This window comes from Dromaius novaehollandiae, chromosome 20 (genome assembly GCF_036370855.1).
Source record: "Dromaius novaehollandiae isolate bDroNov1 chromosome 20, bDroNov1.hap1, whole genome shotgun sequence".
NCBI lineage: Eukaryota > Metazoa > Chordata > Aves > Casuariiformes > Dromaiidae > Dromaius > Dromaius novaehollandiae.
In genome coordinates this window covers 11176750-11202837 of record NC_088117.1, presented here as the reverse complement: position 1 = coordinate 11202837, position 26088 = coordinate 11176750, and the positions used below count along the sequence as shown (strand labels likewise).

Sequence of the window (26088 nt, the reverse complement as noted above, 5' to 3'; positions counted from 1 at the left end):
CATCCACACCTTTTCCTGTTACTTAAGTATTTAATTTTATGGAAAATCTAAATACGAATGCTATACCGAATGCTGATCATAACACCACTGTTTAAACCTGTAATTCAAAGATTAAAATTACTAATACATACTGAGGGGAGAAGAAGAGGGAAATAAATTATTTACCAGATAATAAAGATGAGCTGCTGTTCTGGGGTCTGCAGGAGGATAAGGTGGTGGATACGGAGGCTGGTAAGCATCATATGGATGTCTATAGTAGTAATAAGGATTCTGTGGTGGACCAAAGGCATCCTGAGGAGTCTGAGGCAGGGGTGGACGCTGCAGGTCTTGTTGCACACTTGGCATGACTGAATGACTGCTGGTAGAAGCAGCTGTGGAAGTCGGAACACCTGATGACTGTCCAGGCACTGGCTGCTTATCAGGGCTCATCTGATCATACCCTGTTGTGAGCTGAGCTGAACTTCCCTCTTTGGGACCCACAGGATGAGGATGATTACTCAGCACCTGGCTCTCACACTGCTGTGACTCCTGCATGGCTTTAGTCCCTGCAGCCATCTGGTAGCTTGGAGGAGCTGAAGACTGCCCAGATGATGTTGGCTGCTGCATCTGAGTTGCTTGCATTTGCGGTTGAGATGGCATTGCTCCCTGTACAGCTCTGTCTGATACAGCCTGATACTGTATATCTTTTGTTACCTGTTGATAGAAACGTCGTTTGTCATGCATTTCGGGACCCACCTGACCAGCACTGCCAACTGGCTGTTGAGGATATACTGGACCACCAGAAAGCAACTGATTATGCACCTGTACAGAACTACTTGCACTGCTTTTCTCCAACGTCCGTGATACTGTGAAATCAAGCACTCCAGCAGCTTCTTCTTTGCTATTTGAATTATTTGTGGAATTATTAGCCTGTACTACAGAATTAACAGGTGGGACTAGTGCACTTGCACTTCCACTGGGGAGATTTGTCCCTGGAGAAACAGATGAGTTAGCCCCTGGTTTGCTAGCAAATTCAGGAACAAAACCTTCCAAATTAACATTCATTTGACTGTCTGGAGCCAAATTAAGTGAAGTTTGCATCAGCAAGTTTGCCGGCTGATTAGAGGCAATATCAGAGGAATTAACAGGGCTTTGCAATAAATTATGGTTTAAGAGATTAGTATTTGGAAGTGCATTAACTAACAGAGATCCAACTTGCATCGCAGGTAATGGCACATTTTCCCCAGAGATGATCCCACCAGCATGCGAAGTTTGGGGACCCATTGCAGGCTTGTCCCCAACCCCAGAATCCTTCATTGGCTGATTGTTTTCATTTCTGCTTAGCTGATTAGATAAAGAAATTGAAAAATTAACTGGCTGAGCTAAGTTATAGTTTTGATTAGGCTGAGCAATCAGGATTGGCTGATTTTGCAAAGACTCTGTAGGTGGAGAAGACAATAAACTTGCATAACCAGAACTTGCCTGAGACTGCAGTGCCTCCTCTTCTCCCATTTTGGGAGGATTCTCAAGATTTTCAGAAGATATATTTCCATCTTGGGAAAGCTGCACAGCAATAGCTCCTGGTTTATTTGGCTGCTGATTAGACAGGCCTTCTTCTGGTGGTTGAATGACTTCTATTGTTTGTTTGGCAGGTACATACACTGCAGGGGCAGCAGGAGCTAGAAGAACATTTCCCCCAAAATTAGGTAACTCATTATGAGCCCACAAAGTTGTTGCTGGGCTGTCACACTTCTTAACTGCTCCCTGAGCTCTTGTTGAGGACCTTTTCTCAGACACTGATTGCATGTTTTCCGTACCAGATCCAGAGTGCAACATATTTCCAGCTTCAACAGTGACTGCATGAGGCAGCAGGTGTACCTGAGGCATGAAAATGGTCTCCAGATTATCTGGTGGCTGTTCAAGATTACCTGGGGAGGCAGCTGGCACAGCTGTATTTTTCTTGGTATTCTTTTGGTTGGGGTGGTTCTCTCTTAATTCAACCACCATCTTTGCTTGGTCAATCTCTGCAGGTTTTATCCCAATTCCATGGGATCTCACAGGTTCAAAAGAACTATTTGCACTTGTCTGAAATATTCCTGTAGGTTTAGGAGGACTTGGAGTTGGAGGCTGGGAGAGATTACCATGGTAGTTCTTGCTCATGTTTAGCTCACTTGAATCACCTCCCAGAGGAGAGGAGTCAATCTGTTTAAAGAAGCTCGCAGAAGATTCATCAGGCTTCCCACTTTCTTGCTGAATGAACGTACCAACTTGCTCTTGAGGTCTTGTTGAGCTAGAAGCACTCCTATGGCTAATGTTGCTATAGTTTGAAGACACGCTATCAGGTCGGACAGGATGAGGTAATGAATCAGGTGCCTCCAGATTTGGTCCTCCTTCAGCATGGCTCACAACAGTGTTCTTTGGAAGCATCTGACCCGGTAAGGATCCGTATCTGTACGGATCAGTACTGGCAGCTGGGGACGAAGCATTCATGTTCTGTGGTTCGCTTGGCAGCACTTCTTGATTCTGAATGCACTCCAGGTTCTCAACATTTTCATATTGTGCCCCACTGTTCCCAGATGTGTCACTAGCATGCGTTTTGTCATCATTAACAAACATAGAATGCTTACTAGTCTGTGTCTCCTGTTGACTACTTACAGCTTTAGGAAAATATTGGACATCCATTCCTTTTTGTACCATCTCATTGGCTGAGCCTGTACCAGTCTGCACCTGAGAGAGAACATTAGCTGCAACCCGCTGAGGATGCACTGGCTGGTGATACAAGGGTCCCGAATTTGGTTGACAAGCAAACTCAGTTTTCTCAACCATGTGATTTTTTTCAGATGAAAGTATTTCCTCATTCTCTGCTTCATCCCCTTTGAAAAACATGGAGAGAGTTCCTGAATCTCGATCTGTGGGGGTGGGTCTATTTGATGCTTCAGACATATCTAGAGACTGTTTTCTGGGGTTATTTTCCTGAGCTGTGGGAATAACAAAACTAGAGTCTTGCAATGGCGGCTGTGGGTAAAACTGCTCTTGGTAGGGTTGATTTAACCAAGCGTTAGTCATTGCCATGTTCTGTCTAAACACATTTCCAGGCTGGATGCTGTTCATGTCATGACTGCTACCTGCAGACCTGTTTTTCCCATTTTTTTCACAACCAACTAACAAAGGTGCTTGCATGATATTTTGTGGAATAGCTTGGTGTGCAGGACCCTGCGACAAATTTGTCTGTGGAGAAGGATGAGAAGTACTAACAGAAGACTGAGAAATGTTATGAACATCAATTTGAGAAGATGGCTCAGGATACGGCACAAAATTTCGAACTGGAGACTGCAGGTTACCTTGAACAGGTCTCCACTGAGATATGGGCTGCTGAGGAGGTGAAGGGAAGGGTGCTGTTGCAGTGGATCCTGAAGGAACATCACTTGGTTCTCTAGTAACATCTTGTCTACCTCCAAGTTTGTTTGATGTAGACACCATTCCAGGATGTCCACTGAAAGAGTTTTCAAGTGCTGCTCCTGTATTATAATGCAATGATACTGGAGGTCCATGGAGTCCAAGATCTGCATTTGGATGCCCTTCTGCAGTACTGTTTATAACATATCCTGGGGGCAGTGAAGAAGCTGGAATATTAGAAAACATACTGGTATTTATTCCTGCTTGAGATACAGGAGCTGATAAAGATGCAGGCAGTCCATGAGGATTGTCTCCTGCATGTGAAGGTGAAGTATGCATAACAGCTGGTTGTGGAAACACCGCTGGAGAAGGACTTTGCATAGCCAATGCATTGCCCTTGGATGGATTACCTAAAGGGGAACTCTGTGGCGTCTGTCTGCCAAATGCAAAAGGGTCTGTCACAGGTTGCACTGGGACAGCTGTTGCATTTGCTCGTTTACTGAGCGAGCTGTTTCGCCAGTACATGTTCCGAGCAACGCCTGCAGGAGGAGGAGCTGCTGCTCCTGCTGAAACAGTCTGTGGAGGCTGCTGCATGACAGACTTCTGGCAGAGTCAAATACTAGATGAGGAACTATTAGTGAATGCTGTAGACAGATTCTTTCTTCCACACTATAAAATAAAAAAGATGACATGTCAGTTTCCCATCTCACATTAAATAAATGCAGTACTTAAAGCATATTTAGTTTAGAAACAAACTTACTGGAAAAACTTGAAACTAAACGAAAGATGTCTCTATGTTCTCCAGAACTCATAAGAAAATCATACCTAACATCGCATTTCTAAATCCAAGTCCAGTATTAACACAGTTTAATGCTGCTTGATAACAGTGCACGTTATTTAACAACAATTTTAACAAAGAGCTCCACGTAAGAATAATTAAACATAGTTTGGTCCCATACACATTTTAAAATCCAAGACTATTATAGCACCAATGGGATTATATTGTTACATTCCCTAAATGTTTGAGGCAGGATACATCATAGAGCAAACGCAGCAGCAGCCAGTCTATACTAGCACCTGCAAACAGTATGGCAAGCTCAACATAATTAAAAAAAAAGTTGAGAAAATACTATCTAGAGCTTAAATTCTGTTAGAGACTATATTCCTTCAGCTTTCTTGAATTGTTGCTCAGTGTGAACAGACCTTCTGACAGGTAAAATGAGAAGCAAGCTTCTCAAGAAAGAACTCATCAGATGCTATTCCTCTTGACAGAACACAAATCCATTTTTTTTTTAATAAAAAAATATTGTTTAGGAGAGTAGTGTTATCTATCTTGAGAAAGGCCACTGTGTCTTCGTCACAAATATTCTTTCTTCTAGAAGAGTGCTGCATAATAGTAAAATTGTATTTAAAAATATAAAACACAATTCATTCTCCCCACCTGTTATTTCATCAATGGCCTCACTTCAGTAGGAATTTGGCATAGACGGTGTTGCGGTGTTATACTGCAGCGCGGAATGGACAGACACAGAAGTATTCCGACTCTGCCAGCAGGAACTTCAATACTAGTGAGGAATTTGGTGCACATGAAGTTGAAACTAATTAGGAACATGTATTTTTCAATTTTATCACTGCTGACCAGTTTGGGGAGAAGGGGACTTGACAAGTTTAGCAATGTATGGTAGACTTGTTTTCTAATAGTACATCACGTAGAGTAAAGTACTCATGCCAGTTGTGTCACACTAGACACTTCTGCTTACAGAAGACAGACAAAAGCCGTACAGTCTTTAATTTTTATCATTCAACATCTTGTCAGTAAGAGTAATAAGATGGAAAACCAGAGGAGTCAGATGTTTGTAACCAAGTCAAAATTTTAATAGGTGTAGAAAAGCTCAAATGCAAAACACTTGGTTACTGCCTTAACAAATACGCACTTTGAGTGAGCACTGCATAGCTATTTGCTTTATGAAGCTTTATAACTAAAAAAAAAAAAAAATCCAAGAAAGAGCATACTGACCAATATGCAGGATGATCTATATAGACTTTATCAGACGTTGGTACAACTTACCCTAAGGAAAATTCTCTTCTACTCATCACTGCAGAATCCAAAACTCCTATGCATAAGCCGGGCCCCTCTTTCAGAGGGCCTGAAGTGCCAGTCAACAGAACTGAAGTGTCTCAATTTTTCCCACATATCCATGTATTTTACAGAATAGGAAGTAGCCAAACAATGCTAAGTCTTAATTTTTAACATTTTTGCTTAGTTAAAGTGTAAAAGGGGGCCAGAAACAGACTTCAACAGAAAAGCATTAAATAAAAAGCTTAGCTTCATGAATTAGTTGCACTTGCCTTTAAATTTCTTTTTAAAACACAGCTGCACCTTGAACTCATACCAAGGAATACTTACTTACAAAAGGGTTTTAGTGCATTGCAATCATTTCTCCGACACTGATACCAAGCTGCAGGTTTTCCAGCAGGGCATGATCACTGCCAACCAGGATGTTACCAGGAAACCCTGCCCAATCATCTGCTTCAGCTTCCACATGCTCAAAAACTCCCAGACATTTCTCCAAGACTGTTTGAACATCCCCATTTATTTTTCATCGTGTTCTTTATTGTATTAACTGCAAAAATCCCCCCAAAATAAACTGGTATTTTTACACAATACATTGCAATTAAGAGGGGAAAAAAGCTAATAAAAATATCTGCCAAGACAGTTACCTGCTGGAAAGCACTAACTTAACTGAACAGAACGTTGATATCTAGCTAACAGTTCTGTCATTAATTGAACAGTTATTTGTGAAATATCTCAAAGCACAAAAGTCAACTGGTTTATAACTCAGATACTCACTTCCAAATTTCTAACAAGGACTTTGTTCCTTACAGTGTCTTATCAGATGTACACAAAGAGCAAAATCCTAGTGTTTTATCCCAATCTTATAACAACCAGTACCAGTACTTCGCTAATTAAAATAAGCATACAGTTCTACTTTTAACTGCTGTCATGACAGTACTACAAGATCTCTAATGTTATATTACAAAGGTTCAATACAAGGGTATCAGGTTCCTTACAGAAGAAAAGTTAATATTAACAGACTGCACACAGCAGTAAAAGCACACAAGATTTAATGATTTAAGTCCAAATAAAATGAACATGATCATGTCAGCTAATTTAAATGTGAAATACAGTTTCAGGATACTGACCCTTCCCTCCCGCTGCCCCTAATCTAGTGTTAACAGAAATACTGATTTGAAGAATATCATGAATGAGAAATAACTACATAACCTAAGAGTCAATCAATTCTTTGTTTTCCCTAGCCTGGAAATTCTTAACTTTCAGATGAATAATGCAGAGCAGCCTGCTAAGCATTTGTCACCAGAAATAACAATTGCAGAAGTTGTCTCCAAATACGCCAAGAAAACATTACCAAAGAGGAAAAGAAAAAAAAAAGATTAAAACTATTTAAAACACTCTAGACAAGACTATCAATGAATTATATCTGATGAACTGTATAAGCATGACTGATTTAAATTCCTCTGTGAAAATCTACCAGCATGAAGAAATAGTTTATTTGTGGGGATTAATTTAACCTTATCTGCACGGGACATATTCTTGTCTAAGAGTAACTTATTTAGTGTAAGTACGTCCACAAAGCAGGTTACAGGGCAATAACATTAACTCTTATGTGTGTACATGTGAAACACTAAATAATATGTTCATGTGCACAATCTCCTAACTGAGAGCAACATGCATAAAACAAAATCATGCAATCCCAAAGACAGGAAGAACTGAAAAATGGACTTGCACCCTTAAAAACTTAAGCGATACCTAATACACTCTTTTTTCAGATGTTTTTCAGTTGCAGACAGCTACATACCTATGCGCACATGGATGACACTCAGATTGAACCCATTTATCTATTGTTACATCTTTACTACTGTTGAAAGTTTCCTACCGGCTTTCCCACAAATGGCAACCATCAAGTACAAATGTTACACAGTGCAAAGGGCTCTGCTGGAATCAAAAGCACAGAGCTTAATACGAATCACTGACAGAGGCAACAAAACCCACTTCCATTTGCTTGTAAAGGGCTACCAGTCCATCACACCAGCACCAGTTTACTAGCAATTCTAACGCTAGTGGATTACCAGCCCGTCACAGCAGTCATGGCGCAGAGCACTAGTCTATTACACCGGTAATTTTCGGGAGACGGGACTAGATCGGTACCAATTGGTATTCAAATAAAGCACACACCTATGACACTGCACAACTTGAGGGGGAAAGAAAAACCTGATTTGTGAGAATTTTAAGCATCTGGCTAAAGCAAACGTGCAACACTTTTAAGCGCAGCTCTTCCCCCCCCCCCGCCCCGTGAGGCTGGATTCAGCGGCCCCGCCGTGCGTGCGCCCGTCCCGCCGCGGCACCCCGGTTGCTGCCGCCCCCCCGAGCGCGCCGGGTCCCGCCGCCCGCAGCGGCGCTCCCCCACCCGCGGCACCACCACCGGGCCGAGCCCCGGGGCGGAGGCCCAGGTCGCACCGAGCAGCCCCGGCCGCACCGAGAGGCCGCCGGGAGCCCCACCGCCCCTCACGGCCAGTGGCCCCGCGGGCCGCTCGCCCCCCCCGGCGCGCTCCGTCCCGTGCCTCCACCGCCCCCCGCCGGTACCTGGCAGCCCGCCGCCAGCGGAGGCCCCTCAGCACCGGGCGCCGCCCCCCGTCGCGGCCGCCGCCGCGGCACCGGCCCCCTCCGCCGCCATCTTGGGACATCCGGCTCCGAGCGCCGCCGACGTGTCACGCTGCGCGCGCGGTGACGTCACGGCGCGTGCGGGGCCCCGCGCGGGGCGCGCTTGTTTGTGTTTCGCTCCTGCCGCCCCCTCCCGCTCCGCCCCTTCCGCCTTCGCTGGCGAAAGGTCTTAAAGGAGAAGGCAGCAAAGCGGAAGAGTCGGAGGATTAAAAAAAACAGGAAAGCGGAAGCGGCCGGCTCGCAGCGCCGCGGCCTGGCGCGTGCGCAGTGCGGCCGCGCCAGCGGGAGCCGCGGGTTCGAGTCCCGCCTCGGGAAGGCCGCGGGGGTGGGGGGTCCCCGGCGCCCCCTCCGCCAGCGCGCAGCCCCTCGGGCCCGGCACCCGCCGCGGTGCCCCCCCGGGCCCCCCAGCTTCCGTAGCGCCGCTCTCCGTTAGGGCGAAGGCGGCGGCTGCAGCGGCGGAGGGAGCCGCCAGGGTGGGGTAAAGCGCCGCGGGCAGCGCCGCCGCCTCAACCAGCGCCTTCAGCGAGGGCCCCGGGCTGCGTGTTGCCGTGCTGTGCCTAGCCTGTGGTACGGGCGCGTCCGGGCGCCGCGTCGTGACGGGATCTCAGCTCTGCCGCTTCCCTGTTCCATATGAAATTATAAACAATTGTTGTATTACGACATTGGGTCCCTTTCTATCATGCAGCTTTCTAACTGCTTTGTGCACTGATCTGATGAAACCAGTTTTAGACTTGCGAGCGATGCATCCCAAATGAAACGGCACGCTGGGGGAAGCGTCGCTCCCCGTCGCTCCCTGCCCATCCGCTCGCCGGGTGCCAGGCGATGATGCCCATCGCTGCCATTAAAGCTCTGCTAAGTGCTCCAGCCGCGCTGCAGGCAAGCGCGAACGCAGCGAGCCTACGCTTAAAACGTTGCTCTCCGCGTTCAGAAATGGGAGCAATAATAGCTAAAGGAGGGTTTCTCTTATGGGTATTGGTACTCCGTATCAAGCTAGCCAGCTCAGCCGAGCCGAGCTTTATTTATTTACTCACATCGGACTGCCCCGGCCGCACTAACCCAGGTGTAATGGGAGCGCGGCTGCCTTTGGCTCCTGCGCACATTCTCCGGGGGGTGGTTTGAACGGCGGCAGGAATTCAGCAGTCAGGGTTCGAGCAGCTGTTAGCAGCTTTCCAAGCAAGCAGGGATAGCCTGGAGGTAAAAGCAATACGGAGTAGCAGTTTCTGAACGTCCCATCTAATTGAGCAGGAGTAATGAAAACAAAGAATAAAAAAAACGAGCCCTCCAGCATGTAAACAACTGGTTCAGAGGCAGCGTCGGAGCAGCCAGTGCTGCGCTTGTTTTGTGCAAACACTTCCGAACTCTTCCCTGGCCGGGAATGCCATTTCCGCACTTCCCAGCCGTTTTCACCTGGAATCCCCGAACAGCTGTGGCTGTCGGGAGCCTTTCGTCTCCCGGCATCTTTTGCAGACGTGAGGGCTTGCGCTTGCAGCCGACGACACGCGTCAGCTGGAAGGGGCTGGGAGGAGACGGCTGCAGAGTTTGTGGGAAAGCCACGAGTTTGGACGGCAGGGTTGAAAATGGGACCGTTTTTCTTTTTTCTCATTCGACTTTGCCTCTATCGCACCTGGGGCTCTGCGTCCGCAGGGTCGTCTCCTGCAGCCACCAGGGACGCCGAAAGGCAGGGATGGGGGACTGGCAGGAGTCCGTGGGGCACCAGACTCCTTCATAAACCAAAGACTCGTTGGGTGCTATAAACTTACCTCCCACCAGCCAAATACTACATATCCTCACTCCTCCAGGGCTTGGGCGTCCTGCTCTGATGTCCAGCCTGAGTTATTCTGTGGCCAGTTCGTTGCTGTTTAGCCACGTGCCAATGCAGACCTTTTCGTTCTGCCTCCACCCTGGGCGTTTAGTCCTCTGGTCCCTCCGACCCAGGAAATTACATGCTTTGCAACTCCTCATTGCGTTAAATGAGCCAAATGTGTTATTTGCCTCTCTTCACGTCGTGTGTTCTGCGCAGCCTCGTAGCCCCTTTCTGCGCCTCTTCCAGACCAAATTCCCGTCTTGACCCTGGGTGACCAGTATTACATCCGAGACCAGATAGCGTAGGGGTGAGGAGGAGGAGGAGGTCTTTCCAATGGCTCCTGTTAGCACGCGTATATCCCGGTCTCACTGGAAGCACATAGGCATGCGGCATTTGCAGACAGACACGGGCACGAGCACCGTGCCGAGCGTGGCCGGCGGGATAAGCCTGGAGGGATGAGCTGCACGGGACCGGTAAGCTGCATGGTCCCAGCCGTGCTCCACGGCCTGCACATGTGCAAATCGCGGTGAAGGCAGACAGAGCTCATCCAGCACATCCCGGATGGGACGCAGGGAGGCACGGCCTGGGGAGAGGACGGTTCCCTTGGGCTTGCACTGAATGCGAAGGGTGGATGATGAGGGCACAAGCGTTTGCTGTGGTAACTGCTGCAGCTTTGAGTCTGGCAGAGGACTCGATGCAAAACGAGCACTGCTGTGGCACTGGCTCCCAGCCAGCCACACTGCCAACGTCTGGAGGCCCCGAACCCGTCTGGAGCTGGATGCTTGGTGCCTGTGCGCACGTGCCCTCGCCCTCCCCGGCCGCGGAGCAGAAATACCGGCGTTGCAGCAGCTGCCAGGCTTATCTGATACGGGAGGAGGTCCGTGGCTGGCTATTTATAGCCAGGTATTTGAGGACTTTGCAGCTGCTTTGTAGAGTCCTCATGGGGAAAAAGGAACATTTAAAATAAATTACCTTACAACTCTGAGTGTAGCAAATACAGAGTGTTACCGCGTGGCAAGGTCTGTCCACCCAGTGACACGAGCGGTACCTTCACTTCAGTGCGGCTTCTCCCGCGGCAGTGTCTTCAGGTGTCTTCTGAATTTGTTTGATATCTGTGCAAGCGACCACACTCGGGAGCTCTGCCATATGCTGGGGTGTGTGTGATATGGGAAGCTCCATACATCACACCACTCTCAGAGGGTTCTGCTTCCACAGACCCGGTGTAGTTAAAAGCACGTGGCCATTATTCACCCTCGCCTGTCTCATCAGCCGAGAATCCTCCTAAAAAACTAATGGTACTGATGAGGAGACAGTGCTTTTAAGGGACTTTTGGGCATCCTAAGTAGGCATCCTATTCTTAAAAGCCACTTAAAGACTTTTAAGAATAAAGTATTTGGAACATCTGTGAAAAAAGGTTGTTTAAAACATATTTTCGCTGCTCCCCATTTGAGATCCCAATGTAACGGCAGAGGCACCGGCTGCCGTGGGAGCGTCCGCAGCCCAGGTGAGAGGCTGCTTGCGTCGGCTCCCGTCCAGGCTAGAGCCTCTTGGAGCCCTCCTGCCTCCTCAGACCAAGCTCCTGAGGTCGCCGAGGGTTTTGCACAAGTTCAGGAGGGAGTTTCACATCCAAAAGCCCCCCCGAGCCCTGCATCACGGAGCAACGCGCTGGGAAAGTGCCAGCACGCAGCCCCAAGAAACAGCCCCCCGCTGCCGACGGACGGCGGCTGCCGAGCCGAAGCATTTCGCCCGACCCGCGACAAAAGCACCAAGGTCCAGTTTTAGTAAAATCTAGATGCCCAGAAGCATCATTTATTGCAAATCAGTTAACCAAAAAAAATACATCATTTTTGCAAACTACAACTTTGCATGTAGATAACTTTATTACAGAAGATATCTTTTCTTAAACTACGCTCTAGTTTATAAAACATAGGAGGATTTAACACCACGGGATGTTTAAATCGCTCGTGTTAAGGATGTCACAATAACAACGCTCTGAAATGTTAACTAAGATGAGTGCTCAACAAAGCTCTGTGCTTTGAGAAATATCCATTGTATTTGGTGTTCTAATAAAAAGGAACAAGGAACGTTTCCCTTTTCTTAGGTTTTCTTGATTAACTGCTGTCTATCTGCATGTCTCATATGCACATCTAATCATAGTCTATCTCCTTAACTGTGCAGCCAAGTGAGGGATATTCCAACACCTCTATAAGGTGATATATTTATGATATATTTAAGACTTGATCATTTAGATTTTTGAAACAAAATCCACCTTTTCTTTAAAAAAAAACATATTTACAAACATTAAATCTGCCACAGGCGTATACTGTATTTTACATATTTTTCTTTTTGTGTGTTCCCCACACCTCGACGAAAGCGTACATCAATATAAAAAAAGATGCATCGCTCCAGACCAACGCGAGCAGAACGGCAGCGTCCCGGCATCCCCCCGGCAGCCGGCACCGCCGCAGGACCGGCGGCCGCGGGCGAACGCGTGCCGGTGGCACCTTGTAATGCTTTGTACTTTCCCAGGCTGTCTGCATCAGGAGACACCCCTTCTTTAACACAGGTAAGGCCATCCTTAAAATAAGGATGCGGTTCCAACCGTTCCCATCTCAGCATTTATTTCTTAAACAGTTACTCAACTGCAAAAAACAAAACCAAAAAAAATTGCCTGTAAAGGTATTTAAAGTAAAACGAAGTTTCCTGTGTGTATAAACTCCAGTTATGGGCTTGCTTTTTAAAAAAGTTTGACGAATACTCTTTGTTTTTGGGCAGCATTCATGTTTTGTAGGTTTTTGTTTAGCTTAGAACCTGTCGTTACAGGTCTATAATCTTGGGTTTCTTGATCATAAAAATCATTTAAATATATATTTTATATATATATAAAAAGAGAGAGAACAAGAATTTCTATTATCAAGGCAAATGTACAACTATATAATACTGAAACTTTAAACAAAGATTCATGACTGGTACCATAAAATGTCCTCTCCGATAAAATAGTCAAGGAAACATTTTAAAGTACATTTCAAAAATCAGTTCATACTTAATTTTTTTTCCCCTAAAGAATGGTAGTTGTAATTAATTCTCCATTTCCCTTTTCTTTCTCGCATCTTTTTCTGGGTTGTAAGAGAAAAAAATAAATTAATGGCATTTTAGAATCATGAATCATTGCTTATAGCTTTAGACAAACATTTCCTCTCAAATTAACACAATGAAAAAACCCCCAAAAACCAAAAGAGAATGTTCTGTAAAAATCTCATTTTTTGATTCCTTGGAACACAACTGATGTGTCCCACATTGAGTTCTTAACAATAGAACATATAAATAAAAAAGGCAGTGTTTCATGTAAAATAAAAAGTACATAAATAAATACTAAAAAAAAATTAATTTGTCTTTTTATTTTTGTATAAAAACATATTTAAAAAGGATCCTTTAATAAAAGCATCCAGCGTCCTTTTAAAAAAGATCTCCCTTGAGCTTCTAACTCCCACTGAGCATCAGCGTCTCTGAAACGTGGTCTTTCACTTGAAGGCTTCGGGGATGTGTCCCATCTGCGACTGCATACTCGTGGGAGGGCTGGAGATCCCCTCGGACCAGTCGGACACGTTGGAGTGAGGCGAGGAGCTCGACCACTGGTCCGGTGACTCCGGAGACGGTGTTAGGAACGGGTGATCGGGCACCTGGAGCTGGTGGCTGGGAGTGTTGTCCAAGGGGGAGGAATAACTGTGCTGGGAGGGTGGAGTTAAAAACTGCATGGTGGTCATGGGCTGCGCGAGGGAGGATGGCAGAGACGTGGGCAGCATCTGGGAATCTTGAGGCAGGATGGTGTGGACCGCCATGGTACTGCTGCTCACCGGCTGCATGTCGGGCTGGCTCAGCTCGGTACCAAGGAAATTTTGGCCGATGTGGCCCCCAGCGTTGGAGCCGGGGTTGTGATGCTGTTGTGGCTGCTGCTGCGGTGGCTGCTGCTGGGGTGGTTGGGGCTGCTGCTGCTGCTGCATGTTCTGCTGCTGCAGCTGTTGCTGCTGCAGCTGTTGCAGCTGCTGGCTCTGCATCAGGTGAGGCTGGGAAGCCAGCCGGGTGTTCGGCATGGCCTGGTAGCTCATCATCTGCGACAAGCTTGTGGTGGGCAAGCCGTTGTGCAGGGAGGTCATCATGCCATGCGGGAGGCTTTGCGTCTGCTGATGCGTCCCCGGCTGCATGTTGCCTCTCATGGGATTATACTGACTCGGGACCATGCCGTTCTGCAGCCTCGTGAGCCACTCGCACTGCCCGTTCAGGCCGGCGGCTCCACCAACGGAGAAATTCATCGGGGCGCTGCTCATGACGGTGCTGGGGCTGGAGACCGGCAGGTGAGAGAGACGTGGTGGCACCGAATCAAAGGCCATCCTGCTGGAGTTTCCCATGGCCATATCCTGCTTCCCAGCCATGTTGAGGTGGTTGATGCTCATATGGGCATCAGGCATGCCTGGCAGGTGATTCAGAGGCATGGAAGGGGACTGCTGAAAGGGAGAGGTCATCAGCGGAGGAGAGGCAACATCTGACAGGTACCCATGAGGCGACTCCAGGGAGTCTACCGGTGACAATACACTGGAATTGTCGAGCAGGCATCCTTTCCCATCTTGTGATTTTTTCCTCCTGGCTTTGAGGTCTTTGGAATCCTTTCCGCTGCAGCTCAGGCCCTTGGTGCTCGGCTTCCTGGCCTTCTTGCCCTGGACGGCGGGTTTCAGGTTGCCGATGTAGCTGTTGGGAGAGCAGAGCGGGGGGGACAGCGTGGGAGCCCCCAGCGGGCCGTTGTGCAGTGGTGGGCTCCGCACCAGGTTGTACTCGTCCAGCAGCCTCACGATGTCGTGGTGCATGCGTTCCTGGGCGATGTCCCGCGGGAGCCGGTCCATGTGGTCTGTGATGTCGCGGTTCGCAAAGTGGTCCAGGAGGATTTTGGCAGTTTCGTAACTCCCTTCTCTGGCTGCGAGGAACAGTGGGGTCTCCTCCTAGAAACCCAGAAAAGATGGTTGGCTTCGTGTTCAGAGATTCTCCTGGCTAACACTATCCTGAGCTCCATGCCCAAAACCATGGAACTGGGCAGGAGAGACTTGTAACTGTCCCTCCTCTGCTGAGGTTTTGCTGCTGCCTGCTCTAATCCTGCTGAGCCATCTCTTTGTACCGATATCAAACCAAGAACCCTATGAGTGACCCAGAACATGCGGGGACATGGCCACACTAACACTGTACGCTGCCCCTCACCAAGCACTGCACAGGCCATCAACATCACCCATAAGACCAGATCCCACACTACTACTTCAAGTTAAATCCAACAGCTTCAATCACAGCAGAACAAATAAGAACCTCAGTGCCAGGCAGTCTTGTAGTTTGGGCAAAAATTACCCTTTAATGTACTCACAAGACAGTTCTCTTCTTCCTGTGTATTTGCCAGCCTAGAAGACCCCTACCTTATTGTTCTGCATATCCTTATTGGCACCATTCTTCAGGAGGACTACTGCGGCTTCAACGTTATTCACAGCAGCTGCCCAGTGCAGTGCTGACTTGCCTGTGAAGGTAGACCATAAAATACGAGATGCATTAGCAAGTGGTAAGAACAGCAAGCAGCCCCTTCCTTCTGCCTCCGAGGAGGACTGTGTTTTAGTTGCCTGCAGTACCTAGATCATCCACAGCGTTGACATCTGCGTGGCAGTTGATCAGATCCTCCAGCATGCCCTCCACAGCCAAGCGAGCAGCCAAGATCAGAGGAGTGGTCCCATCATGCATTCGGGCGTCAAGATCGGTTGCTCTGTTTCTAATAAGAATCTGCCGCAACGAGATCAAAGCACAGGAAACGCAACCATTAGGAGAGACAGACGGCAGAGACTCTAGAGAGATACCCGCGTCTCAGAGCTTACCAAGCCCTTTCCAGGGGCAGGGTCCCTGGAGCCACCCCTCCCTGCCCAGGGCAGGTGTGCATCAGCAGAGCAACTAAGGGAAAGCTTGCGCTGATGCTTTGCTGAGACAGAAGAGGCTTCACTCTTCAAGGCTGCACCCCTGTACCTTGCAGGGCAGTAATTACTAGGGCAAAACTGACTCTATAGAATAAATTCTCATTGAAGTTATGACTTCCTCAAGCAAGGGCAGGACCAGTTGTATGACTGACTCAACACATAGCACAAGTGCTTTCCTCTACAGATAGAGGAGGACAGCAGAACACCCCAAGTCTGGCGGCTGAAGGCTGAGGTACCTGGAAGACTCCTTGGGCATCGGCAGAGACCGCTGCATGGAGAGGAGTCCTGCCCATGTTGTCCTGAATGTTCGCGTCGGCACTAGCCTCCAGCAGGCGCTTGGCAGCGTCGGAGCGAGAGTACCTGGCAGCGAGGTGGAGCGCCGTCTCGCCGGTGCGGTCCGTCTGGTTGTGTAAGCTGGCGCCTTGGTAAATGAAATCCGAGATGACCGCAGGGGCATCGTCCTCCTCTTCGCTGTTGCCAGTCTCTAGCCCTCCACCGCTGCACGAGGCGATCATGAGGGGGGTGAAGCCATCTGGGAAACACAGAGGAACTCAGTGAAAAAAAGCTTTTTACCCGTCTGTGAGGCTCAGCAAGATGTTCTGTTTGCAGTAGCTGCTTGTTCTCATGGGTGCATAAAGACTGAGTTCCTGGCTGCTTCTAAACATGAAACATGAATATCCTTCCTCTGATATGGATCTGAAATGCCTTAGTGGCATCTCATCACTCACTGGTTTTCCTATTTTGTCTGGAAGCTTGGACATTGCAACATGCAAGGTGCAGTCTACAGGGAAGGTTGCTCAAAGCAAACTTTGGTACAGTACAGCATAGCCTCAAATATTTTAATTATTTCAGAAGACAAATTCACAAAGGTGGGGGAAGATCAAGTGTTTTGAATAGTTAAAAATCTATTTACTATTAAAACAGTTAAAGCGAAAGACGATCTTGAAATGTGCAGTTTGGTGGAAGGAGAGGAATCTTGGATTGGCAGAGAGAGAAGCTGGATGATTTAATAGGTACTTTTTCTGGGTCCTCTGATTTCCATCTCTGTGATTAAACAAAGAGATCTTATGGAAAGCAAAATGTGATAGGGTCTATCTCTTTAAGTCATGCAGAACAGCAACCACGCGATGTAGAAGAACAGCTAGCACTGACTCCTTTACATTTGGCTGAGAGGGTAGAGACAGGCAGAGCAGAAATAGAAATAGGGAGGTCTGTCTGGGGCTGCTCATCTGCAAGGGAATAAGGGAGAATTTTAAATTACTGACAAGTAGCACAGCAAAAGAAAGGAGTTCGCCTTACCAGGACCTCTAACGTTGACATCCATACAGTCTGCATCGATTTCACCTTGCGGTGGAGTAGGTGCCATAGAGGATATGCGAAGGTCAGCTGCATCCAGGTGCTGCTGAGTCCACTGCCTGTGATCTGTCTGATCATCTGTATCAGGCAGCATTGCCTGCTCCTCAAACTGAGGAAGGACAAAGGGAAATGAACACCAAGAAAAATGCAAAAGAGGGGGGTGGGAGGACGGAAACAGAGCTGTCACTTGGAAAGTTCTGCAAGTCACAAAGCTGCATTTGTCACACACAGGTTTGAACAGGAGCCTTCAGAAGTGGTGAGCAGCACAGGCTGGGCCCCAAGGGTACTCCATTCCGCTGCTTCTCACAGCACTCTGCTCCTCTCATGTCGAAACCGAGCGAATGACTGTTAGGCAACACAAAAAGGAAATCTTGCAGTTAACCTACCCTGAACTTCTTGGTGTCCAAGGTCTCCTCATCACCCCATTCATTTTGGTTGTCATCCATCAGTGTGCCATCTGAAGCATTTTTCAGGGGTCTATAAAAATAAAACCATGCAAGAAATTAACTCCTCTGCAAGAACTTGTGTGTGATAGACTGTGCTTATCTACATGCAAAAAATGAAACAAGAAACGAACAAGGCAATTTCCCGAAAGCTCCCCTCAAGCTGCCTTTGATTTCTTTTTCTTTAACCAAGTGCAAATGGACCATGAAGCTTTTAAATCCTCCTCCAAACTGGAACACTGGTTCCCCCATGCAGGACCCTAAGAAACCTTATTTTCCTCCTCCCCATTACACCGATAAGATGCACTAAAGAACAAAACTCGAAGAGGTTGAGAAGAGCTCCCGAACAGCCCCAGTCCGCTGTGTCTAACGGGTTAACAAGCAGGTTACTCACTTCAGTCCAACAGAATCCTCCCCAAGTGGTTCTCGTCGCTTCTTCTTGCTCGACTCTGTCACTTTGAAGCCTTCTGGGAACCAAAGCTGCCCATGCTCCCTGCGCCGCTTACGAGATACCAGGACCCCCACTCCAATGAAGGCAAGCAAGACCAGTGCAGCCACCACCACATACATAGGATACAGTTGGGAGTTCCCTGGGGGCTTAGCTGTTTCACCTAAAAAACAAAGAGACGCTGAGACATTAAGCTGCATAGCAAACCAGTGACAGAGTGGAAATGAAGCAAAATTAGTTAATAAAGGTACCTAAGGCTGATCCAAATCAGCCCCCCCACCCCCCAATAAGGTCATTTTATATGCTATTAATCAGAATTGCAAACTATCGGCAAATTCTCCACTGCACAAGCCAGCTGCATCAGGAGACAGCTTTACTTTTTTCTCCTTTAAGGAAAAGGATTAGCAAACTTCAAATCATTGCGCTTGCATTGAGCTGTTAAGACAAAAGGATTTAGGGGGGATTTTCAAGATACAAACTTCAACTCCTTGCATGTCACTGATTGATTGGAGCTGGTTGATTTTTTCTTTTTCTTTTTTTTTTAAACTTTTATAGCATAATGATTTTGAAGTAAACCTGGAATAAGCAAAAATAATAACCTATTTTTGTATTTTTTTTTTAAAGACAGAATTAAGGAAAAAATAAATGCAAGGTTATCAAAACCAGACTGTGCCCAGATATGTTATCTGAGCCAGCTGACAAATAACTAGACATGGATAGGACTGGAAAGTTTCAGTTGTCTCTCATCTCCATCCGGCCAACTGCACTTACTTTTAACAGCTTCTATTTTGTAGGGGATGTTCAGGTTGCCGAGGGAGGCCAAGGCACCCAGGAAAGCCGCCACATCGGTTGCGCTCTGGAAGCATTGGGAAGAGGACTGGATGCATTGGCGGTTATCAATTTCCAAGTAAACAATGGATCTGCGTGAGAGAAGAGTCAATGAAAAATAAGGAGGGATGATCACACTGAAAAGACAGCTAAGACCTGTCTCCTTTCCCTCCTTAACCCTACATCAGTGGCTGTTAGAAGGTGGGAACCCATTTCTTTGCTTCTCTGTGGCCCAAGCCCTGCAGCTCACACCAATGGTCTATTGGATTCATCTGAATGAAGTGAAGTCTAACTCCTTGGCTACAGGAATGCATGGGAGTCTCTGCTTAACAATGCTTTAAAATTACCCAGACACTACAGCATCTTAAATAAGAATGCTACACGGGAGCCTTTAAGATCTCTTCACATCAGTTTCGTTGCTGTAACTCCTTTGGTTTCAAGACTTTTGATCGAGTCCACAGAGAGAGAGAAGGTTGGATCTATATGTTTATAGCACAGATCTCCAAACAGTTACAGCAGGCAGTAATTGAGCTTTACAACAAAGCTACAGAAAGCATTTCCCAGGGAGAAACTGAGGCTTAACTTAATGACTTCCTCAAGTCAGACAGATGGTCAGACCAGCCTCTGCTTCCAGGCCCCACCCAGCCCAGTCCCGGCTCCTAACAATACACAAGACTCCTTTAATCGTGAGAGTTGTTGCAGCATTGTATCAGGGACTCCCGAGCAATCGCTCAGTTTTCCCACATAAGAGCAAAATCCGGTTTCTATTCATACAGAAAGCAACATCTAAATACAATTATCTGGCCTACATCCTTTTCTTCATAGCATGTTACTATTATCAACATAGAAAACAAAGCGTGCTCAGCAAAAAAAGAGAACTCATTGATCCCGCTTACCCTCTGATGTCCATCTGATCCAGCTCTCTCTTCTGCCTTCTGCCAGCTCTGGAGTAGAGGCTTGTCTTTACTTTGTTGATGACAGCACTAGACATATCTGACCAGTCCTCTGTCGACCTCTTTATGTAATGCTTTTTCAGCTCTTCCTCATTGCCATAGTATGGAAAGATCATATACTCTCCCTTGGCGTTCTTCTTGAAGACCACGTTGGTGTGCAGCACGCGGCTCAGCTCCCGGAGGAAATTGAAGGAATTGTTCTTCAGGTTCTCCGGAGTGATCAGGACCACCACGACCAGGGTGCCGTCCGCAAGCTTCTCTGGCATATTGTTTGCACAGTCCAGACCATCCCATTCGCACTCAAAATTATTGCAGCCCTGGTCACAGTGACCATCGGAGAAGTGATCTTTACAGTACTGATCATACAGAGGGCTGGACGGAAGAAAAAGAAAGGCAGAAGGATATATTAGACTAAGTACTGCTCAGATTACCTACCTGCTGAGAAAATAATCTGTGTTTCACAAGGATATCTCTTTCATGTAAGTTCTGCTCATCCTGATGGACACTAAACGGATTTACATAAAAGGGAATTGTTTCATGCAGCGCTGCAAACTGTACACCTCTGGGGGTGAAGGATAGCAGCTGTTAAATTATAAGCAGCATTTTAGGCGCCAGAAAGCAAGGACAAATTACTGTGACTCAGAGAAGATACGGGGACACAGATTGGTTACTCAAACCAGAGTTTGTCCAGGATTCTGGGACTGAGTTCCTGCTCTTGCCAAAGACAATGTTTGGTAAATGCCTGGATGCTAACATCATCGTGTTTTCTGGCTGGTCTTCCATCTGAGCCCTCGTTACACTAAAACTCACTGTGTTACTACAGTGTGTTACTGAATTTAGTGGTGAATGCCTTCGGGGGATGATGGATCAAGCAAGGATAGCATGGAGGAAATTCACTGTGGCATGATACAGGAGAGGACAGGGAAGCGATCCAGAAAGAGGCGAATACAGAAAGCTTCTAAGTGGATGTAAAACTCAGTAACACCACAGGGAAGCATGGTGGCTTGAGACGCAGCCCCATATGTAGCAGAACAGCACGTGGAAAGCAAAATAAGCTATAAAATAACAGGTCTGAACTTCGGACCTGAAGATAAAACCAGACAATATCCCCAGATGATCAACATAAAGGTCACGGCTTTAAAGCAAGAGGGCCAAGGAGCAAGTCACTTACTTGCACTGCCCTTCATACTTCTGGCAGTCAAAGCCATCGTACAGACAGCCAGCGTTGTTGCACTGAGAGTCGCACTTGCCATCGTTGAAGTACTTCCAGCACTGCAGTGACTGGGAGCAGTTCTTCCAGGGGTCATTGAAATTGAGGGAGCAGTCACCTCCATCCCAGCCGCACGCGTGGTTGTTGCACTTCCCGTCACAGATCTTGTTGCCAGCGTACCCTGCGCAAACTGCAATCTCACACTTCTCCTCGATTTTGGGTGGGATGATATCCTGCCCGATCCCACCTTGGAAATCAAAGTCAAGGATGTGGCAGTTGAGGCCGTTGAAGTTGGCAGGGCAGTTGCACCGGTAATAGGGGGAGGCATCGCTGAAGAACTCGCAGGTGCCCCCGTTGTAGCAGGGGTTGGAATTGCAGGGGCTGCTGGCTGGGTACTGGCACTCGGGACCCGTGAAGGCTGGCGTGCACATGCACTTGGAGCTCTTGTGGATGGAGATGCAGGTGCCACCGTTCAGGCAGTGCAAGTTCCCGCAGGTGCGGGAGTCATTCTCGCAAGTGGCACCAACGAAACCCTGGGGAGGTGACAGCAAGGAGGGAGTTAGGATCACTGATGCAGTCCTGTGAGTAGCACAGGACACGCGCGTGTTCTGGGAAACCAGGCACAGACCTAGTGAATCAGACAGACGTAAGCAGGGCATAGCCCTGGGGCTTCCCCTGAAACTAGTGATGGACAAAACAGTCCAGAGCGTAAGCCCTGTTACACCATCCTCCTCGAAATGAAAGGGGGCTCTTCTCCAAAGCTGGCCGGTCCAACTTCACATGGTGCAAAAAATGGTCCATCAGGCAAGGCGGAAGGGAGTCTGTCCTACGGAGCTGCCCACCGTACCCTCAGGGCTCAGCCACCTCCTGCTCTCTGACAGTGACCCAGCCTCGTTACTGGTGAGGAGGATATGGATACACCCCCCTGTAGTGAACACCCGCAATGAACCCTCTCCTCTTGCACCTAGCTACCCCCGGGGGCTATAGCCTCTGGGGCTACACTGGACCCTTTACTCTCCAGCTGTTGCGGGAGCCCCTACCTACTGCTGGAAAGAAAGGATCCCCCAAACCGGTGATATCTTAGCTCTCTGCAAGGGGCTGATTTGCAGGGCTCATGCAATATCTCAGGCTCGTGCACTGCCCACCACTAGAGAAGCGGATACGTACCGGGGGGCATTTACAGATGAAGCCGCGGCCGGTATTGCTGGCAACCGCACACGTTCCGCCGTTGCGGCAGGGTTTGCCCTTACAACCATCTACCACCGTGTCACAGCGGCGCCCTGCAAAGCGAGAGGAACGTGCGTGAGACACAGAGGAAGGCCCGGGAGATGGCTGGGGGCGGCAGGGCCAGGCGCTCCGGGAGCGGGAAGGACGCGGTGCTCACCGGTATAGCCAGGCCGGCACTCGCATTTGTAGTCATTGACACGCTGCACGCAGTTCTGGGTGCCGCGCGCGTCGCAGGGGTTGGACAGGCACTCGTTGACGTCTCCCTCGCAGCGCTCCCCTACAAAGCCAGGGGGGCAGATGCAGCTGTAGCCACCTACCCGATCCGTGCACTTGCCATTGTTAAAGCACTTGGGCCCCAGGGTGACAGGATCAAAGAAAGGGCTGCAGTCATCCACATTGATTTCACAGTGCACCCCTAGAGAAATGGGGGAACAACCCACACAGCTCGTCAAACAGTATCGGGGTGCCCGGTGGTCCCTTGAGTGAACCCCCCTGCACAGGGGCCGAGCCTGACCAGCTCAATGGCAGTCTGAGCCACTGCTCTGGCAGGAAGCACGCAGCACCGCGCAGCTCGAGTCCAAGGTTACGCGGCCTTGAAGGCTAAGCTAGCGAGCCAACACAAACCTCTACCGCTGCATTTGCTTCTGCTAGCCTGAGCAGCTAATGAGCAGCTACTAAGGATATCAGTACTCAGCCCGCTAATGCCCCAGCCTGGGGAATTAATTTACCTTGAGTCCCTCTGGGGCAGGAGCATTTGTAGGTATTGATGAGATCGATGCAGGTTCCTCCATTCTGGCATGGGTGGGACAAGCATTCATTGATCTCTTCTGAGCAGTTAACTCCATGATAACCAGCCACACACTGCAAGGAGGGGAGAGGGGAACTATTAGAGATGTTCGCTCCAGTAACAGTCCCACTCAACCTGAGTTCCCAAATGGTTCCTGGGATATAGGAATGCCTGATCTATTCCAGCCCCTGCCCTTGGGAGCTATCATAACCCCACTGAAAAGGCCAAACGCAGCCTTTGCTGCCCTCACCCCGTGCCACAGCACTGCATGGGAGAGCAGCTGCAAAAGAAACCCAGGAAACACCCTCAGCCTTTAATTTGGCAAAGAGCATTATGCCAGTCTGAAGTTTGGGCAGCTCGTTTTGCAGAAGAAAGGCAGTAACAGGCACTTTCCTCCAGTGGATCGCAAAGCACAGAGCAGGCTGTGATCCCACTCCATCAACGACAGAACAGTTTCCTGCAGGGAAGCACTGCAAAGCCCTGCCTCTCTCTGCTGGGGGCACAGCCTCCACCACGGCACCCACCTCACAGGAATAGCCTCCCAGGTAGTCGGTGCACGTGGCTCCATTTTGGCAGGGGTTGGGGGAGCATTCGTCCACCTGCTCCTCGCAGTAGCTGCCAGTGTAGCCGGCCTGGCAGCGGCAGAAGTGAGTGTTGCCAGTGTCCACGCAGAGCCCCGAGTTCCTGCAGAGATGTGCTACGTCGACGCCTGCCAGGGAGAGCACAGTGAGACACGGGGACCTCAGCAATAGTCAAGCTCCACAGAGCCGCATCCCGGCCACGCTTCCTCCCACGTGTCCCACCAGAGATGTGCAGCCAGGACGGCAGCCCCTGGGGTGGTGGGTGCACATTGCAGTAGCCCTTGGGATCATTCTGCATTGTGCCAAAGATCCCCCAAAACAGAATTCAGCTGCAGAGCCCAGCGGCACGGGTGACACTTCCTGGGGACACAACCCCAGCCCTGTTGAGGCTGCACATGGCTGCAGGGAAGCCAACAGTGATGGCAGGGAGTTACCTTGCTGTTTAGCAGCCACCTCGCAGGAGACACTGGGGACGTCACAGTAGAGCCCTGTCCACCCGCTGTTGCACTCGCAGCGGTACAGGTTGTTGGTCTGCCAGCACTTGCCTCCATTTTTGCAGGGAGAGGAGTCGCACCAGCGCACCAGGTTCTAGGGAGAGGAGAGCAAGGGATGGAGGGTCAGATACAGCCAGCGCATATTGACAGCCACTGGGATCAGCAGCATGAGAGATGCTGGGGTAACCGACAGGCCAAGCGCTCTGTACCTGGCAGTTGAGCCCAGTGTAACCCTGGGGACAAGTGCACTTGTATGTCCCGTAGCTGTCCTGGCAAGTGCCCCCATTCAGGCATGGCTTTGAGTCGCACTCATTGATGTCGTGCTCACAGTAACTGCCCGTGAAGCCAGGCGGACACAGGCAGGTGAAGGTGTTGATGCCATCCACGCAGGTCCCTCCGTTGAAGCAGGAGCTGGGAACACAAACACCACACTCCCGTGAGTCACCATGGTTTGCCCTCAGCTGATGTGCTCCGTGCTAAGGCCCCAGCAGCAGCACGGCCCTGCGAGCGCGGAGCTCGAGCAACTGGCCCTTTGCAAGGCTTTGCCCAAGGTTACGGGGCAGTACAGGGACTTTAGTCCCTCATTTGAACCCCGAATCAGCACGGGCAGCCCAGATAAAGGCTGAGCCCGCAGCGAGGACAGTGGCTGGCACCTCGTGGTCAGTACCTCTCCGTGCAGTCAGGCGTGTTGTTCTCGCAGTGGATCCCACTGAAGCCGGAGGGGCAAGTGCAGGTGTAGCTGTTGACGCAGTCAGTGCAGTTGGCACCATTCTTGCAGGGATTGCTCGCACACTCGTTGATGTCTTCTTCACACTTGGGCCCACGGAAACCAGCCAGGCACTCGCAGAAGAAGGTGCCAACACCATCAGAGCAGGAGCCACCGTTGTGGCACGGATCTGCTCAGAAGAGACAGGCACATTAAAATGTAATGGGTCCAGCCCCAGCACAACGGTCCTGCCTGGAAGCTGCCCTGCAGCACTGCCCCAGAGCACAGGTCCCTCCGCGGCGCAGAGGGCAGGGACAGAGCCAGCAGACAGGCAGAGGCCGGCTCAGCAAAGAGCCACCTGGGACCCCAGAGCAAGGAGGGTGCACAGGACACACTTGCTCACTGCCTGCGCATCACTTCCCCCCATAACCTCCTTCCTGTCAGCTACCGCTTTGCCTTGGACTGACGCAGATTAATCGAGGCACACTCGAGACATTCAAAACGCCTCTGAGCAGGGCTTGGCCCCATGGGAGCCCTCTCCCTGTGCCATGGCCTGGACCCGAACAGAGGCAGCAGCCCTCCTCTGCACAGCGGGGGCTCGTCTCAGGCCCAGGAGCGGCAGAGAAGCCGATGGCTCGGGGCAGGGCTGAGGGTGCTCCCCAGAGCGGCCCGGGCTCTTACTTGGCTTGCAGTCATCGATATCGGTGTCGCAGTTGCGGCCGGTGAAGCCCGCCTTGCAGAGGCAGCGGTAGCTCCCGTTGGTGTTCTGGCAAGTGGCACTGTTTCGGCACGGGCTCTTCACGCACTCGTTGATGTCGATCTCGCACGTCTGACCTGCGAGACAGAGCGGCACGGATGCTAAGGGGCTGGGAAGCACTGGCAAAAGCCCCAGGGATGCCATTGCCTCGAGCCCCAGGGACGCTGCTGCCTCGGCCCCTGGAAGTGTCCCACTACTGCCCGGTTCAAACCAGGGGCCAGCGCCCTCGCAGCAAACAGCCCTTGTGAACGGCGGCAGGCAATGGGCCATGTCCGATTCACCCCTGCTGAGCTATAGGGAGGTCTGAAGCTCCTGCAAGGACGGGCATCGTGCAGGCTGCTCCCTGGTGACAGGTCACGCAGGCAGCCGCACGCCTGGTTTGCAC

At 49.4% G+C, this 26088-nt stretch overlaps 2 protein-coding genes across 8 annotated transcripts in view; both read right to left on the bottom strand.

Annotated features, from left to right (window-relative positions):
* SEC16A (SEC16 homolog A, endoplasmic reticulum export factor) overlaps positions 1 to 8201 on the bottom strand; it is a 32358-nt gene extending 24157 nt beyond the window's left edge. For 4 of the 6 annotated variants that reach the window (XM_064523862.1, XM_064523864.1, XM_064523865.1 and 1 more), the window contains exons 1-3: positions 8039 to 8201; positions 4817 to 4940; positions 166 to 4044 (exon numbers count right to left, since the gene is read on the bottom strand). In XM_064523862.1, the coding sequence (XP_064379932.1) occupies positions 166 to 3969 (3804 nt within the window). In that variant the 5' untranslated portion in view covers positions 3970 to 4044; positions 4817 to 4940; positions 8039 to 8201. The remainder of the gene's footprint in view (positions 1 to 165; positions 4045 to 4816; positions 4941 to 8038) is intronic. The other 2 variants (XM_064523868.1, XM_064523863.1) reach the window with 2 other exon arrangements.
* Positions 8202 to 11696: 3495 nt separating this feature from the next.
* Positions 11697 to 26088, bottom strand: part of NOTCH1 (notch receptor 1) — a 39720-nt gene continuing 25328 nt past the window's right edge. The window contains exons 17-34 of one of the 2 annotated variants that reach the window (XM_064523860.1): positions 25628 to 25780; positions 24908 to 25136; positions 24450 to 24651; positions 24181 to 24334; positions 23690 to 23874; positions 23107 to 23239; positions 22536 to 22793; positions 22319 to 22431; positions 21113 to 21684; positions 19885 to 20313; positions 18932 to 19080; positions 18107 to 18323; positions 17656 to 17746; positions 17213 to 17378; positions 16150 to 16445; positions 15578 to 15725; positions 15371 to 15468; positions 11697 to 14911 (exon numbers count right to left, since the gene is read on the bottom strand). In XM_064523860.1, the coding sequence (XP_064379930.1) occupies positions 13442 to 14911; positions 15371 to 15468; positions 15578 to 15725; positions 16150 to 16445; positions 17213 to 17378; positions 17656 to 17746; positions 18107 to 18323; positions 18932 to 19080; positions 19885 to 20313; positions 21113 to 21684; positions 22319 to 22431; positions 22536 to 22793; positions 23107 to 23239; positions 23690 to 23874; positions 24181 to 24334; positions 24450 to 24651; positions 24908 to 25136; positions 25628 to 25780 (5063 nt within the window). In that variant the 3' untranslated portion in view covers positions 11697 to 13441. The remainder of the gene's footprint in view (positions 14912 to 15370; positions 15469 to 15577; positions 15726 to 16149; positions 16446 to 17212; positions 17379 to 17655; positions 17747 to 18106; positions 18324 to 18931; positions 19081 to 19884; positions 20314 to 21112; positions 21685 to 22318; positions 22432 to 22535; positions 22794 to 23106; positions 23240 to 23689; positions 23875 to 24180; positions 24335 to 24449; positions 24652 to 24907; positions 25137 to 25627; positions 25781 to 26088) is intronic. The other variant, XM_064523861.1, reaches the window with a different exon arrangement.